General features: G+C 39.2%; 2 protein-coding genes across 2 annotated transcripts; one reads left to right on the forward strand and one right to left on the reverse strand.

The window, feature by feature from the left end:
- Positions 1 to 827: 827 nt before the first annotated feature.
- NDUFA4 (NDUFA4 mitochondrial complex associated) lies at positions 828 to 4,850 on the reverse strand. The gene is made up of 4 exons (XM_005480814.2): positions 4,634 to 4,850; positions 3,929 to 4,017; positions 3,543 to 3,603; positions 828 to 1,047 (listed from the first exon to the last, which is right to left on the reverse strand). The coding sequence occupies exons 1-4, from the start codon at positions 4,676 to 4,678 to the stop codon at positions 991 to 993; spliced, it is 252 nt and encodes an 83-aa protein (XP_005480871.1). The 5' UTR covers positions 4,679 to 4,850; the 3' UTR covers positions 828 to 990.
- On the forward strand, positions 4,712 to 13,312 carry LOC141725204 (uncharacterized). The gene is made up of 3 exons (XM_074527766.1): positions 4,712 to 4,885; positions 4,945 to 5,363; positions 5,579 to 13,312. The coding sequence occupies exons 1-3, from the start codon at positions 4,712 to 4,714 to the stop codon at positions 6,006 to 6,008; spliced, it is 1,023 nt and encodes a 340-aa protein (XP_074383867.1). The 3' UTR covers positions 6,009 to 13,312.
- Positions 13,313 to 18,044: the final 4,732 nt, after the last annotated feature.

Consider the following 18,044-nt stretch of genomic DNA (forward strand, 5'->3'; position numbering starts at 1 on the left):
TTGCAATAGTTGCTATAGTTATCTATATTCTTGGAGTCAACTTTAAGCAGAGAGTATCAAGATAAGAACAGCTGTACTCTGTCAGATAGTCCAGAATTAATACCCCTTATCCAAGGAAGTGCCAGATGCTCACAGTAAAGCACAAAGAACCCCCCATAAGTTACAGACTTGCAAAGATTTTCTTTTAGTCTTCCCATAGCAAGTATAAGATTCTGCCCTTTCTAAAAGGTGTTTTTTGTTCTTACATAGCTAATTATTTCCCCAAACCTGTACCCTCTTCTGCTATGTGCTTCCCTTCGTTAAATCTGTGATCCACAGGAAACCACGACAATGTTTGTAGAAATTTTTTTTTTTAAATATTGAAAGTTGTCTTTCTGTTTATTAAAAAACAACTTGAAAACAACTTGCTTAACTTGAAGAGAAAAAAGAAAGAAAAGAAACAAAACCTTTTGGAGAGTTCAGTGTGGTTTTTTTTTCTTCCCTCCAGCAACATATGGCAACATCTGTTCCCTCCCTGATGGATAATGACTTGTTGGCATTGACTTTTCTGCAATCAAAACTTCTTAAAGGGGCAAGTACATAAATTCAGGTATATTGAAATAATATATATGCATACATATAAATACATGCTTTCAAGTTCTTGAATTTTGGTATAGCTGCATGAGCATGCAGTTTTTTTTCTGAGATCAACACACTGAGCATAACTTCACATCAACTTTGATTTCTTGTAGAGGAAACATGAATTGGCTTTTGCTTATTGACAAACCATACAGCAGAAACTGTTAACAGGAGGACATAGTCATTTTGCAAAATGAAAGAGCAGACACTTCAAGTTTTAAACATTTATTAAGCCTCATCAAAACACTTTCAAACACATGACCTGGTGCTGTGTGAGGCAAATTTACTTATTTCCTGGATGATTAAACATGACACTTGTGCGAACAGCTTCCGGAAGACCTTTCTGTGCAGCTTATGGACATTGTTCTGTTTTCAGAAGTCAGGACGGTCCTTTTTGAGGCGACTGTAATCCATATTAACTGAGACAAACTAGGAAAGAGAAGGGAAAGAATATTAATTAAGAAGTTTGATTGCACATTTTCCCTGGTATTTACTAAAAATATACATCATTGAACTTACACCAGGAAACCGAAAACATTTTTTGAGTCTGTGAACCAGGCACTAATAAATAAACAAAAACCTTTGATAAACAGTAACTTTTTAATACTTATTCTATACCCAGTATTAGAACCTCTGCATTTAAAATGAGTGGTCATGTCTTCCACTAGAAAAAAACAACAGTGTCTCCTCTTAACCCCCAGAATTAGAAGCCCATTCAGAGGAACTTTTTACAGGACTGAGGAGTTTATTCATTTTGCTCAAAATCTATGGCTCCTGTATACTGAAGGCAAAAACCAGCTTGCCATGTGGTGCAAAGCACAGTGTCTGTGAACAGACAGAGGCACAAAGGAACATTTAGAGCAGTGCTACAAAAGCCAAGTTTGGTTTAGGTAGCTGCATCTAGAACTGCAAAGGATGACAAGGAGGAATTAAAGTCAGAATAGATCCTCTCACATGCTCAGTTTATACTATTGTAATTGGATCCTGTTACAAGCAATCCAGAACGACCCAAAAAGTGATGGAGGACAATGAGTTTATTAACTCATATGCGTGAGAGACTAACTGCAAACAAACTGCATATTTTGGCATCCCAGCCTGACTTGACAGCAAGCATGTGATAGCACAGTTTTTCTTAAAAAAACAAAAAGATGAAAAGCACATAACTATCAGTTTGATTATTTTTAGTTACACCCAATTTTTAATTTTTTAAATTTGTTTTAAAGAAAACACAACAGCCTACAGCACATTCAAATTACAGCTTTGTCTGCAACTCCTACAGTAATCCTCAGGTCATCAACTCTTCTTTGGAAGAAGAGTGAGGAAGTTAATATGACAAAGAGAAGTTTACAATAGAAAAAAAGTCTCATCAAAAGCTAGACTTGTATAGCAAGAACTTTTTACTAAAGTCATCCTTAATTAGAATATATGTCCTTTTCATCTCCCACAAGGCAGATTTGGAAAAAATGTCCCCAATGGTTCTCACACCCAAATATGGCAAACACTGAGGCTGTGTTTGTATGTTAAGGCAGAAGGGGAATGCCACACAAGTCATGCACTCTTTAAAAGAATTTGTGCTGTGCACTATGTAGGATTTGCCAAGTTTAGATATTTACAAACCAGCAACATTCCAGAACTGGCAATGAAAACAAAGAATGAAATTTTCTTTTCGGACTTTTAAGGGAACTGCAACCTCTCTTATTTTGTAAGTGTGGGATTTTTCTACTTATTTCAATGATTGGCATAGTAGTATATGGTACCAAACAAGACACTAGCTTAGAAAACACAGTAGGTTTGCTTTTTTTGAAGCTTGAAAATAATCTTAAAATATTTTTAATAGCAATCAACTAACATAGCACTTCTGTAAAGCATGATTAAAACACGATTCATGTCCAGAGAAGGACAATAAAGTTGGTGAAAGGTACAGAGAGTAAGTCACATGAGGAGTATCTGAGAGAGCTGCTGTTGTTTAGCCTGGAGAACAGGAAGCTCAGGGAAGGCTGTCACTCTCTAGAGCTCCCTGAATAGAGGATGTAGCCAGGTAGGGGGTGGCCTCTTCTCCCAGGCAACCAGCAACAAGACGAGAGGACACAACCTCAAGCTGCATCAGAGGAGGTTCATGTTGGACCTCAGGAAGAATTTCTTCACTGGAAGGAAGGACTGTCATACATTGAAACAGATTGCCCTGTGTGGGGGTAGAGTAACCATCTCTGCAAGTGTGGAAGAAATTACTGGACATAGCACTTAGTGCTATGGTCTAATTGACAACATGGTGTTCAGTCAAAGGTTGAAATCGATAATCTTGAAGGTCTTTTCCAACATAAATGAGTCTACGATTTCAGAACACCCGTAAACTACCAAATGTTTCAGACATCTTTGCATGCTTCCTCATTAGTTCAATGAAATTAGCTGAATATTAGCTAAAGAACATTTCTCTTGCATCCAGTTATTTACTGATATTATTTTGTTAACATTGTTTTGTTTTCAAAAAATCAAGACCTGCAGACCTGAATTCATGGTTACATTAAACACTGACATTTTCCTGCAGTGCTTCTCATTGAGTAAAGGCCAACAGTTTAGAGCTTAGAAAACTGATCTTCTGGGGTTTTGTCTTTCTCCCTGTAGTTTATTTCTGAGTATTATGAGCCAGTAAATTCTTCCTCTCCCTTACAGTTGCTCTTTTCCTTTCAGTGCAATAAATATGCCTGCTTTCACACAGTCTCCTTTCACCCCATTATAAACCACCACCAAGAGAGTTTTAAACCTCAAACTCAGCCATCTCTGCTCAGAGTTCTAGAGACAAACAAATGGTGCACAAAAGGAATACATCATTCATCCAACTGCTTTCCCATATAATCAAACATCCTATAGCAGTAGGCTACACCTCTAATATGATGCTTCCTGCAAATCTGTATTTCTCATTTTACCTTGTACTGGTCATTGGGCGCCATTTTGTTCCAAGGTTCTGGGTTATTTTTCTTGTCCCAGCTATTGAGAGAAATGCAAGATGTGAGAGAATATTAACACTATCTTCCAAATTGAAAAAAAAAAAAAGAAATATGTACTGTGGTTATTAGGCAATTGAATCACCCATTCAAGCAAGTTTCCACAGAAAAAGGCACTGTCCTTTGTCAGCAGTCTCTAGGTATCATGGTAAACAAAGAGATCTCCAAATCAAGGAAAGCTCCACACTGTCACAATGCCAGGTGACACTGGACCAAGCCATTAAGTTGTCTACAAACACAAAACCCAAGGCAGTGGAGTGTGACATATGCAGCAAGAGGACTGGCACTGGGAATTACTGAATACATACCTAACGTCAGGGTTGAACATTGCCAAACGCATCAGATACAGGCTTGCACCAACACCTCCAGATCCAATTATCACAAACAGAGGGATCAGCTGGAAAAACAACACAAAAAAATTAAGTATCATCCTGCAATACAGCAAAATAGTATTGATACACAGCACCCCTGGCATCAGCTATGGCAGGCCAAAGAACAATCTTACGGATTTTACAAACACGTGGCCCTCTAAACCCCTGGGATAAGTTCCCTTTTCGCAAGGTATCCCTGGGGTCATTGAGGAACTAGCAGCTATAAAGAGGCAGGAATGATAAAAACAGTCCTACAACAGAGAGGCCAAAACCAAACCAAAAATTCCGTTACATCGCGTTTCTGCGACAGACAACCGTCCCTTACCGCCAAAATGGCCCCTACCGTCTGTACTCGGATAACAAAACCAAAAACACGAGAGGGCTAGACTGGGGGCAAATGGTGGGCAAGAAGATCGGAAAGGGCCACCTCGAGCCTTGCAGCACGAGCAAGGCCGCAGAAACCGGTGATCAAAGGGACGTGGTCGTGTCTGCTCGGCCAGCTCCGGGCGGTCCAGGGGTTCGGCACGCACAGGAATGCCAAGAGACGGATGGGCCAGGAGGAGGCGACCGGCGCGGCCGGGGACACCGAGCCACGGCAGGGAAGGGCGGATGCGGGGCCGAGTATCGGGCTCAGGTACTCACGGCCGGGTGCTTCTTCGCGTGGGTGATGATGGTGCCCAGCACCATGGCGGTGGTGTCGGGGTGGTGGTGGTGTGGTGGATGGGGTGGAAAATCTCGCTCTCTGCGGGCTCCGCAGCGCTGCCTCCCCCTTCAGCCGCCGAGCCCCAATGTCACCGAGGCCCCCGCCGCGGCAGGTGCCGCCGCCGCAGCCCGGATGTAGCAGCTCTGGCGTTCGCCTGCGCGCCCTCCGCCGACTCGCACCGGCCGCCGCGCGTAGCGGCGCCCCGCGCCGGCCCCGGCACGCTCCCCAGCCCGTGTGACCCCCGCGTTAGCGCGGCCCCGTCTCGCCAGCAGCGCGGTCACCGCGGGCGGCGGCAGGCACCGACCCGGGCACCCCGGGGCAGCCGGGCAGCGCCGCCCCACGCCGGCCCCTGCCGCGCGGGCAGCGCCTGCGCCCGGGTAGCGCCTGCGCCCGGGATGCCCGCGGCAGGCAGGGCCCGGGAGCTGCGGCCGCCCGGCGTGGAGGGTCGCCCTCCTGCTGCCCCTGTTACGGAACGGGCCAGGTTGGAAGGGACCTCAGTGGGTCATCTGGTCCTCCCTGCCCGGACAGGGTCATCCTAGAGCACATGCACAAGATTGCATCTCGACGGGTCTGGAATATCTCTCGTGAAAGAGATTCCACAACTGCTCTGGACAGTCTGTTCCAGTGTGTGGTCACCTGCACAGTAAAGAAGTTTTTCCTCGTATTCAGGTGGAACTTCCTGTGCATCGGTTTCTTCCCGTTACTTTACATCCCATTGCTTGGCACTACCAAGGAGAGCCTGGCTCCATCCTCTTGATATCCCTTATAGACATAAATAAGGTTCCCTTTCAGTCTTTCTGTTTTGAGGCTGAACAGGCCCAGCTCTCCCAGCCTTTCCTCTTAAGAGACGTGCTCCCCTAATTGTCTTCAATAATCCTCCACAGGACTCGTTCCAGGAGCGACCTGTCTTCTACTGAGGAGCCCAGAACTGGACACAGCATTCCAGGTGCAGCCCTCGCCAGGGCTGAATTAAAGGGCGTGATCATCTCCCTCAGCCTGCTGGCAGTGCTATTCCTAATGCATGCCGGGATACCGCTGGTCTCCTTGGCTGCACGGGCACGCTGCTGCCTCAGGGACAGCTCGTTGTCCACCAGGACTTTCTTGGTGCTGCCCTCACATCGCCCAAGAGCTGCTGCCTCATGGGGCAGAGCCTGCCATGGCCTTGTGAGGCGCCTGCCTGCTCCCTTCTCTGCTGGGAAGGTGTGTAGCAGCCATGGGTACCTGCACGCCTGTGTCTGCCCTCAGCTGGGCTCCCTTCACAGGGCAGGCCTGAGCACTCACCAACCTGGGTTAAAACTCGAAGGGGTGGTTTAAAGGTGAGGCAAAACAGTTAGAGTTTCATTGTCCTGAAAAGGATACATGGAATGAAATTCATCACAGAACTGCCAACTTAATTATTTTGCTATGGTCAGGTTGGCAAAAGGTGGGGATGTACAGGGCATTGAGAAAGCCTTTTGATTTTCCAAAGCAGTTTATAATGATATATTACATGTAAATTATTCTCCCTGTCTGCTCCACCTGGAGTACTCCATTACAGGACAGACATAGACCTGCTGGAGCAAACCCAGAGGAGGCCGCAAAGGTGATCAGAAGGATGGAGGAAAGGCTGAGAGTTGGGGTTGTTCAGCCTGGAAAAGTGAAGAGTTATGAGGTGACCCATTTGCAGCCTTCCAGTACATGAAGGGAACCTCCAAAAAAGTGGGAGAAGAACTTTTTACAAGGGCATGTAGGGATAGGACCTGGAGGAATTACTCTAAACTTACAGAGGGTAGGAAGAAATTCTTTACTTAGAGAGAAGTGAGGCACTGGAATAGGTTTTCCAGAGAACTTGTAGATGCCCCGTCCCTGCAAGTGTTCAAGGCCAGATTGGATGGGGCTTTGAGCAACCTGGATCTAAATGACCTTTGAGGCCCCTTCCATCCTGATCCATTCTATGATTCCATTATATTTTCGCTATGGTAGCTTTAATTATTTAAATATGGCTTGAATTTAATTATTTTTTCTTGTTGTGTAATTTTAAATGAGCAACATAGCTATTTATTGTATGGTACTGTGTCCAAGTGCTGTCCTATTTTTTTCTCCATTATTATGTATCTTATACAAAACTGGGAACCTAATGCCTATCTTTGGATAGAATCACCAGCCATTCTGAGGCGTGATTTATTTTACAAAAGGTAGCCCAAAAGGTAAATTTGTGCCCAGGCATTAAAAAAGTCATTATTAGGTAAAGGGCATATCATCATGCTACTAACTTAAGACAGAAATAGTCCTTTTTGTAGGTTAGACACAAAAGAACTTGGCAGGAATGCTCTTAGTTTCTGTGGCAGTATAACAAAGTAAAATTCTGAAGTAAAAGATAACAAAGTAGCAGAGAATAAATATGTTGAAGCAAGTGGATGTCTTCTATTTCACTCCCTAGTTCCACAGACTGGCTTCTGCTTATTTTCAGCCATTATCTCCAATTGTCTCCATTACGATAAATTCTACCAAAAAAAATGTATTCCTTGCATATAATTCAATTTTTTTTTTTTTTTTTTCTGATTGCCAGAGCTAGTTTAACCTGGATAACAGCTAAGTTCAGGAACTTGTACAAATGGATTTGACAAGTCATTGTGTGTCACAAGAAAAAAATAGTTTTAACAATGTTATCTTTGGAGCAATGCAGTTCTTTTGCTTGTCTCCTTCTTTTGTTTCAGAGTTCATAAACAGAAAAAATCTATCGTTGGTGTGCTCCAGGAGTCTGTTAACTGTTCCAGTATTCATTATGTCATGACAACAGTGCTTTTCCATTATTTTTAATGGAAAGAATATTTTGCCTATGTTAAAACTATGAAAATATTACTACTGCTATTCTTCTATAAAAGAGAAATACATGAAAACTCTAAGAATAACTTGGAAGGTTACAGTGCTCCCCTTCTAGCAGAGTGGTTGAACTTTTCACCATATACCTGGATTGCAGGAGATGCCAGTTGCTGCAGGAAAACCAGGGAGCAACCAAAGGGTAGATGGATAACCAGAAACTGTGGGGCTGCTCAGCAAAGCTCTGCTCAGACTGCAAGAGTCTGCTTCCTTATGCACAGCCAACATATGGCTAAGTGAGAAAATTTGGGGACTACAAGTGTCCTGGTTCTACACTACTAAGGGAAGAGCATCAGAGGTACATTATTTCCACTAGATTATGTCTTGAGCGCATATTTTTAGGAAAGACATTATGATTTTTATATGCTTTTCAGTATAATTTTTTTCACAGTGATTTATAGTTTTTGCTGTCTTATGCTTTTATAAATTTAAAGTGGTGTAGTACCTGATCAATTTGCAACATTTGTCATGCATTTCGTGGGCTTTCATAAATTTTTGTCATTTTGTATGTCAGCTTTTATTGCCTAGGCCTGTATGGCTCAGCTGTTTTGTTGTTCATATACATGCCTTATTATTTATAACACCTGGAGTTTTGTGTATGGGAATGGATTTTGCAGACATAAAAAATTAAAGTTTGAAAACAATCGGAAATCAGATATTTTCATTCTAATCTTGAAAATTGCAAGTTAATATTTTTAAATTTCACACAATGCAGCATTGCTAAAAATGCAACCCCTCACTTGCATCACTTGGCAAAATACAGAGTATAAACTCAAAGTACCTCATGGCATCTTGATGATGGATCCATGGTTCTGAGAAATGCCTACTCAGCTGCCAAGTTTGAGTGCTTGTACTATGCTATAGTTATATAAATTGTATGGGTTAATTTATAGTAATGCTGTCAATAGATTAGCCATACTTGAAGACTAGCAATTTTCTGTAACTTATCAACCCTTTCCCAGAAAGACAGTGAACACTGGATAAAGGTAGATAATTTTGCCACTCTCTTATCTGTCACTTAGCTACACAAGCTGAAAATATACACATTTATTCCTTCTTAAGGTTTTGTACCTTTATGTTCACACCTGACAATTAAATTTATTATCCTTTAGTTAGACATGTTGCTTCCTTTAATCTAAGTAAAGTTATTCTTGTGTAGGTTTTTGCTTTTTAAATAAGTGGATGCATAAATGCTTCAGGTATTTTGGCAAGATTTTGTGATGAACCAGTCCATTAAAAACTAGGGGCCAAACGTGCAGTAGTGCTCAGCACTGCTGAAAAATCAAGTCCTCAGGTTATTCTGATGCTTTGAATTTATTTTTTCCTCTTGTCTATTGTTCTCCTGTACAGCCTCACATCATGGCTTCTGTCTCCCACTGTCCCTCCTTGATTGTCACTTGTTCCTGTGCTTAGGCTCATTTGAGCTTTTGACTTCAGAAACTTTTCTTCTATTCCAGATGCTTTGTTTTAGTTTTTGGTTCCCTTCCTGTTTCTAAAGTCTTAATTCCTCAAACCTTACCTGCCAATATGAATTGATTTATAGAAATCTGCAGATTTCTAATCTGTTCAACAACAAGTATGATATGTCTCATTTTTTTTAATTGAAGGCAACTGATTTTAGCCACAAATATAATCAAGTTTGATCTCCCAAAGAACAAGAATCAGAAGTCATAATAAAATAAGGTTATTTGAAGAATTGCACTCTTAAGGTTTGATAAAGTCAGTTCATTAAAAGAAAAGACAAATTTATAGTCAATTTGAAGTTACTTATTTTACTTGGAGGAAAATAGGAAGGAAAGATTAGTAGATTTGGAGATGTTCCAACTGGTTATTGCTCAAGAAATTAAATTAATTGTGAATTGTCCTATAGCATCAGGACATTTCTCTGTTAATCTGAACAATAAACTGAGGATTTCGTAGGCCTCACCAGATTTTTTAAAAAGGCAAGGACTTCTAATGTTCTTAGCAGAGAAAAGGAATTATAGGAGAACAAAATATATTAAAAAACCTCAAAAGTATGTTAAAATGTAAAGCATAGCTTACCTGTGACAAATACACAGGGATTTTTGTGATTTCATTTTTTTTACTGTTTTTATTTTATTTTTACTGTCTGTTTCCTCTGTTGTGCATACTTGTACTCCTTTCTCTGCACTTAGCAGGGGGCAACAGCAGAAGAGGATCTATGTGTGCAGACCTCTGCCAAGCCCATTGGGGTGACATCTTCCTTAACATCTGACTCATATTTGGGTTCTAACTCTGTGAAATGGAGTGGCTGCATATTCTGTTCTTGCATGCTTGGTCTAGTGGCCATAAGGAGACATGGGGGACATGGATGGATGGATAAAGGCACTAACATTTCAATATAGCAGCTTGTGATAAAATCTTCCATTAAGTGTAAACATTGCAATTGTTCTGCAAAAAAAAAAAAAAAAAGCTTAAGAATTTCATAATGTTAGTTAAATGAAATGCTATGCTTATAGGAAAGAAAAAGTAGAAATAAAGAAATTAAGATTAGAAACAAGATTTTTTTTTAAACTGCAACAAAAAATATATCTAGCATTTAAGAAACTATGGTGAAAGGAAGTAAACTACTGGAAATTTGAAAACTAACAGCACAAGGGATATAACAAAGAAGAAATTAAAAATTAATGGTACTGAGACATATATTATGGAAATATTCTACTTCTCTCATTTATGTCTGTCAAAAAAATGTGTTGATAAAGGTTCCTGTTTCCATATGTCCATTAAAAGTACACAAAAAAAGGACAGGGCAAAAACATAACAGCCGAGAATGAAGTACTTAAAATTAATTGTGGTCCCTGTTCCTGCTTACTTTCTAGGTTCAAAATAGCAAATGAAAACAGCTGATGTTTATATTTAAAATATACTTTGTTTTAAGTTGTATAATCTGCCAGAACTTAGGATGCAGAAATACAGGCCTCACACAGCTTTCACCCAACTGGATGGCTTAAATGCGACCAGAAGACTGCAAAAAATTACTGGAATGGTCCCTCTAAAAACTACACTGATCCAGGGCCCTTTTACAGAGAATCTCTTTCATGGAATTGCATCCATAAATGGTATTTCCCTGTAAGCTGCTCTTGTGTTTGATTTTAAAAAACTATCTGGGCTCTATAAATAAAAGATGAGTTTAATGGATCAATAGAAATTCCAAAAATTCACTAAAAATGTAAGCAGGACTGATATCTGAAACTCTTTTTAACTAGATGCTGCTTCAACTATTCAGCAACGGCTTACTGGAGGTAAATTAAAGGTGCTTCTAGTTCCTGTCATTGTCTCAAGGCTTTTGATATTTCATCTTAATACAGAAGGTTTAAGTATGCTTTTTAGTTTCTGGTATGGAGTAAGGAGAAACATGATTGAATAATAGTTCAGGACCATTCTGGGTAATTTCTTTTATATATGCTGGAGAAGAAATAGATAGTTCTTATGAGTCCTCTGCTCTGATGTTCAAAACTTAAGCTGGCCTTTGGTTCATCTTTTGTTTGCACATAGTTTTAGCAAAATGTACTCACATCTGAGCTGGTGGGGTTTTTTTGGTAGTTTTTTGTTTTGTTTTGTTAAATGCTGGGAATCTATCCAACTGAGACAAGTCATAGATTTCCAGGTCTGGCATGACAGTGTGAGTGACACTAATAAAAACTATCATATTTCATCACCTATTGGCTAATGATTTATAAAAATTTGATCAGGGTTAGCTCTTTGATTAAAGCTGTTGTCCTTTGCCAGAAAATAATAGTTTGGTCTTGACAGCCCTTTCCAGGACGTAGTGCTGCTTAGGAGAAACTGCTGCAGATGCCACAGGAGTGACTCAGACAATCTGGGAACAGAGCGAACTGCTTACAGGCAGCTTCTGAAATGTAGAAATACACACACACACACATACAGAAAGTATAATTGTGCAGCAGGAATGATACATGAGGTCACAAATTCACTATACATTCCAAATATTAAAGAGAACAAAGAAACATGAAAACTGTGCATGTTTATAAAGTATAGTCTTATTGCTGTGAGACTATCTGCAAAAGCTGTGCCAACAAAGGATTATGCAGTTAGAAAAGAATAAATAGATTTTGTATTCTAATTTATTTTCCTGTATTTTTTAATGCCATGGAGAAAGCCAGTACTTTTAATGGAACCACGATTTGTAGAAAGAATAAGGCTTCCAAATCTAACAGTTTCAATAAGCCAAAACTTGTTCTCATTTACGACAGTGATAGAGCCTTTAGAGGACAGGATGAGACATAATTCTGATCAAGCTATTTTCCACAAACCTAGGCTGGAGAAAAATCTCATCTGTCTTCCACTAACAGGATCTGCATGCTTTTGTTTTCTCTATGGACAGGGTAACAAGGGATTCTTGCAATTTATGAACAGGACAGATACTGCTGTTTTGGAAGTAAGGATGTTATTCATGTACATTATTTGCCACTCTTTTCTGCTGTAGTGTTTAGAAGAAGGTTAGTGTTTGTGAAGTGGGAAGGATTACTGAATAGAAATTGCAAAAGAATATTTTTCAGGTAGTTGAAAAATCCAGTATGTTTTATACATTGCAGCAAGAAGAGATAGATCATTCCAGCTGCTAATACCAGATGACAGAATTATTATTGATTACTTTAGGAGTCTCTGGATCATGTTGCAGATCCTGGCACTGTTGGGTAGCACTGACCCATCTGAAAAGGATGGGTGTGGAGTGTGTTTTGCATGTGTTTCAGTGAATGACAATGCACTGGGGGTAATGCATTCCATTAGAAATGCAAAAGTTAGGAGTTTAGTTTTAGCAAATCTTGATTCTGAAATCAGTAGAAAGATATGGGTGGTTCCCAGAGGCACTCTAAGGTAGAATTAGGATAAATCACTCTTTCAGCAAGTCATATTTGGCCTTTGCCAAAATCACTGGAGATAAAAACTGATGCACAGGCATAGACTTCAGTTGCATTTGAGAAAATGTTTCTGGGTGAATCTCATGCTTGCATTACCCTTCAGAGCAAACCCAAGATATCTGCAGTATCCTGATATGAACCTGGGGAGACTTGGAGTGCTTGTGCAGAACATCCAATAATATCTGTTTCTTGCTATTTTCACATGGTTTGTGCTGTGCAAAAACACTGGTTTTGGGGTTCCTCCTGTGAGGGCTATGACATCAGACACTGCAATGGCTGATAAGTTTTGTAAGTGGCCTGATTTTACAGACATGGCATATAACTGGGGATAAGCAATTGGTTAGCAATGGTTTAAACCTTTCTGTGGCTTTGCCAGATGAAGTATAATTTGGACATAAACAAAATTGGCATGGGAGGGCAGTGACAAGTTCTTGTAAAGAAGCTCTAAGCCATTGTCCTTTTTCAATATCTCAAATTATTACATTTTTTTGAATGATTAGTACTTTATGCAGATAATTTCTAGCATAGTGGAACATGAAATCCAGCTTGTCTCCTTTCTGGGTAAATAATAAATAAATAAATAAATATGCTGTACTCTCCCTATTTGGGAGAAGGAAGACAGACCATGTTTCAGCCTGGATGCAAATTAAAGTGCTGCATCCACATATTTTGAAGAATGACATTTTTTGTCTATGCTTTTGTCTAGATTAGTATAAAACTTAATGTTCTAATCTTAAGAATACAAAGTATCCCAATATCTCTCCTTAATAAAAATATCAAAAAGTGCATGAAAGTAATTGTTCTGGTTATTCTTGAGTTTTACTTAGTCTTTTTTGAAACTCCTACTTGGTTAAAAATGTGTGATGTACCACTTATCGAGAAGTAGTATTTCCATACTATCCTTTCTTTAAATACAGCTTCATTTCAATGTAGGAAATTGTGTTATTATATTTATGGGAAAAGGAGAATAATGTGCTTTGATGTCGGACTGAGCTTATCCTTCTCCTTTGAATAATGTATACAGCATATCTGTAAGATTCACATTGTGTGATTGCATGAAATATATAACTGTAATCAGACTTCTGAGCAGGAATTTATTTTATTTGAACAGCAGACTGCTGACTGAAATGAAAATTATGTGAAGGGGAAAACTACAGCATGTCTTGATATTTCTTCTTGTGTGTACTAAGCCATCAAAATTTTTTTTTGGGAACGGGCAGAACATAAGAGTTAGCATATTTAACTACAAAGGAGTTTCATAGCATACTTTATTTTTTTTTTTCTGTAAAAAGCTGTTTTCTCCTTACATTACAGAAGAAGTCAGATTAAAGACAACAGAATATTTTGTTTGTTTACTTGCTGGTTTCAGAACATATGTGGTCCAAAACAGTTGACTCCTGTCTTTCACTAACCTATTTATTTGTAACCTGACAAACTTACAAGCTTGTATACTTTGAGATGTTACTCCATTGATGCCGTCTTTGCCCATCTGTTTTTCCACTTTGGGACTTGCCCTGAAGAAACACCTCTTTCAGGCTGCCATCCTACTTAAGGAGACATAAACAGAATAGTAACACTATGTGAAAGAACTGTCTTAACAAACACATGTAGTACCCCTGAAGTATCCAAGCACCCAATACTCTTGTCTTTTCTCTGTGGAATGTAGAACAGATGTAGATGAAATTAATAAATTTTAAAACCTGGTATCTTCTGCAAGCATAATTTAAAAATGCTGGAGCTCTAAAAAGTAATAAACTTGTCAAAAATATAGGGATATATTTACACAACCTCTTCTCAGCAGAATCATTAACTAATTAAAAAAAAATTCCTGCAAGAGGCCAGTCTGGAGATGAACTACTTTTTAAACTAAAATAAATAAGTCCTTACAAGAAGAACCTGTCTAATCAAACTTGAATTCAGTATATTTGTTTGTTGTGCAAAACAAGCTTTCATTAAAAGTTGGCCAAATTGAAATAACTTGTGATTTTCAAATCAGGACATTCCAGTGCAATGAGTCTTAAAAGGAGTAATCCACATTGCATTTTTAAATAAACAAATCAGTACAGTAGGAATTTTTTCTCCATGTCTCTACGTCTCTGCTCTCCTATTTGATTTGGAAGGGGAAGTAGAATGGTTTTCACAGTTGTATTTTTTTAGATTGATTTGCTGGTATACAGTTTCATGACTGCAGAATCTGAAAGAGAAAGAAGAATCATTTGAGGAGCAGCAGAAAAGACTGCATTGTGAGTTTCACAAATCATTTTTCTTTAGAGCCACCTTGAGTCACAGAACACAAATAAATAATAGTGAGAACACAGACAGGTATGCTTTTATTAAATGGAACAGTAAAGGATGCAATGAATTGCTTAGGCCAAAGTGACACAGTCATTTTAATTCACAGTAAGCTGAAAGTGCTACTTGGAGGTAGTTTTATCTATCCTTTGACCTTGGATGCTCATGTTTCAGCACCAGTTCACATAAGGCTGTGCAAAAGAGATGAACAAAAAGGTTTTATCTGGACCAGTTCCAGGTCAGTGCTAATTGCAAATGTAAAGGATATAATTGCAGGAAACATGCAGGAGAAGTGAATGGGAGGAGGTGATGGGGTTGTGTTGTCTCACTGCAGGCCTGACTGGTCTGTCCCTGGAGCTGCCACCAGCTCTGTCACCTGATCTGACATGGGCTGCTCTCCAGCTGGGCACTCCCGGCTGCTTCCCTCTCATGTTCCTGACCCTGTGTTCCCTGCCCCTGGCTTGCACTGGATCACTTGGTCTTAGACACACCCCCAAGGGTTCCTTGGTAGGGTCAGATCTGAAACTGGCTCAGTGTATGGTTTGATAATTGCAAAATTTGGTATCAGTTAATGGGAGGGGGCCATGGGGTCACGTTGTGAGAATGGAAGATGCCAGACTTCATATGAAACTGCACCCTGTCATCATTGGGACTAAGAAGACATCTTTGTGGCTGGACATTCTCATTAAAAAAACAAGTATTAATCATGCCACTGTAAGTGAAAAGAACCTTTCTATTTTAATTTTTACAGAATTTTTAAAGTCTGAAAAATAATTAAAGCAATTTGGAAATCAATTCCATTCCCTATAATTGTCATGGTTACTAAATCTGTAAAAGCATAAAAATTATCTTTGCTATAGGATGATATTTAGCATAAAAGTATCTTCATGGAAGAATGGAGTAGATTCTTATTGCTAGAAGTCTTGTCCAAGTTTGGGACTGGAGATGTTCATGTCTCTTCAGGATTTCTGGGTAGTAAACTGACATCGACATCTTTTTGTGAAAATCCTTTCTTAGGATTTTTTTCCCTTCTGAGAAGCTGAGGCCTCAGAAACAAAATATAAACAATGGCTATCTGCTGCTGTGGAATGCAACAGATGGATTTTTGATTGGCCCATCTTGGATGTTTATAATTAATGGCCAATCAAGGCTGAGTTATCTCGGACAGAGTCCGAGAGAGCTGCCTTTTGTTATCATTCTTTTCTCTTCTATTCTTCGCTTAGCTAGCCTTCTGAGAGGGAACTTTTCTTTCTATTCTTTAGTATAGCTATAATATAATATATATATCATAAAATAATAAATCAAGCCTTCTGAAACATGGAGTCAACATTCTCATCTTTTCCCTCATCCAAGAACCCCTGTGACCACTGTCACAATAAACATCATAATTGCTGCAGATTCCCCGTCCATTCAATACCACTAAACCCTTCAAAACATCATACTGCCAAGCTAATTTCAAATAATAAAAAATAAGTATATTTTTTACATCAAATGGATCATCACTCTTAATGTCTGGTTTAAGCAATATGACAGTATGGAAGAAAATTAGGAGTTCTTTTCAGAAGTTCTGCAGCATCAGGATTTCATCACAATTTTCAATAAAAACTTGAGACCAACCTGTAAAAATATTATTATAATATTATTTATGATAAAATTGGTGTTATTATTAGAGTATTATTTCTCAAACACTTGTATGCATTTAAATGCTATTATTTCTTAAAGATTTACACCTTGAGAGTTTTATTTCACAGTAGAACATAAACCAGATTACATCAAGACCTCTGAAGGTCCTGCTCTAGCATGGACTCTTCTGGGGGCTATGCCATCACTCAGGAGGGTAAAATCTCTTTCTCTTTCACCTTCCCAGATCTGTTTTCAGGAACTTGTGCTTCTTGCCAAGCCACGGATGGTCACAGGCTGTAAGAGTGGCCTTCATGGTAATCTGTTTTCTCCCCAGCCTCAGAATGAGCTCAGATCTATCAGTTCTTGCTGTGTTTTCCAGGCAAGGTGCCAGTAACTTGGCCATATGCTGCCAGCAGGGAACCTTAACAAAGACATGTCTTGGTGATTGCTTTTCCCTTTTAAAAGACAAAGGAAACTGTATATATGTCTAGATGAAGGGGAGCTCTAGCATAACTGATTGTCTTTTCTTCTGCAATAAATTGGATCTTAAATCAGCTCAAATTCTTAAAATACAAATTTCCAAGAAAAAAACCTGTGCAATTTGGCAAAACCAGATTAAAAAGAGATTAGATGCTATAAAATGTTATAGTAAAAGACATCTTCTGTGTTTGCTAAACATTGTGCTAATGAGTGATATAATGAATATTAGAAAAAGCAGCAAATTGATTCCTAAATGTCACAATTACACTTTAACAGAGGACATTAAAAGCAGTTATTTCCTTTCTTGATTGTTTAGAGGTTTTATTGTTTCATTATAATTTATCATACAAATCCAAGCCAATCAGCTTCTTTGTTTACAGATAATAAGTAAATAGAATTTAAAAGGAAGCTATAGAAACCCCTTCAGTAGAATTTATTTTACAGCTATTCACAAAGATTTTTGTCAGAACAAGTGAACCATTTTTTTGTCCTCAGCAAGACCAAAACAAGATTGTATTGGAAAAGCTTTATGTGAGAAGGGCCATTGGCACTCACATTCAAAGTAATTATTCTTGTAAAATTAATTAACTTTTTTTTTTAATCCAAGCCCTTAGAATACTTCCCATTAGTAGCAGCAGGTCTGTGCTTTTTATGTTCATTGTGGCAGATGTTCTTTACATCCCAGATTTCCTCAGAACAACAGAATGGCTTGATGGATGAAAGACTACATCTGGAAAAAGTGTATCCGTCAGCGTCATTAAAAGCCTGAGCCAGAGCCCACTGAAATCAGTGGGAATCGCTGGCTTATGTTCACATTTTTCATATCTTGTTAAGAGGGAGTAAGTCTTGATTATTAAAAAATAATGGAATTACATTCTTTACTTGTATTGCACATACGTTGTTTCTCCAGCAGTGAGGAAGAGAAAGGTTGCATTGGCAGAAGAATCTGTCATGGCACTTATGGACAGCTAGGCTTGGGATCCCATGAGACTTTCAGGTTTGCACAGTGACAAACCAGGTTTACCAGCTGGCAAACACCCTTGGGGAGTCTGCAAAGGCTCCTAAGTCCTGCTGGGAAGGTGTAACTGCCTGTGGTGTACCAGTACTACTGACAAAAGGGAAGAACATTTAAGCAAACAAGGAAGCTAAAGACTCAGGTTTCTATGACAGCATTTTGGCCAGGCCAGGGTTA

This window comes from Zonotrichia albicollis, chromosome 1 (assembly GCF_047830755.1).
Source record: "Zonotrichia albicollis isolate bZonAlb1 chromosome 1, bZonAlb1.hap1, whole genome shotgun sequence".
NCBI lineage: Eukaryota > Metazoa > Chordata > Aves > Passeriformes > Passerellidae > Zonotrichia > Zonotrichia albicollis.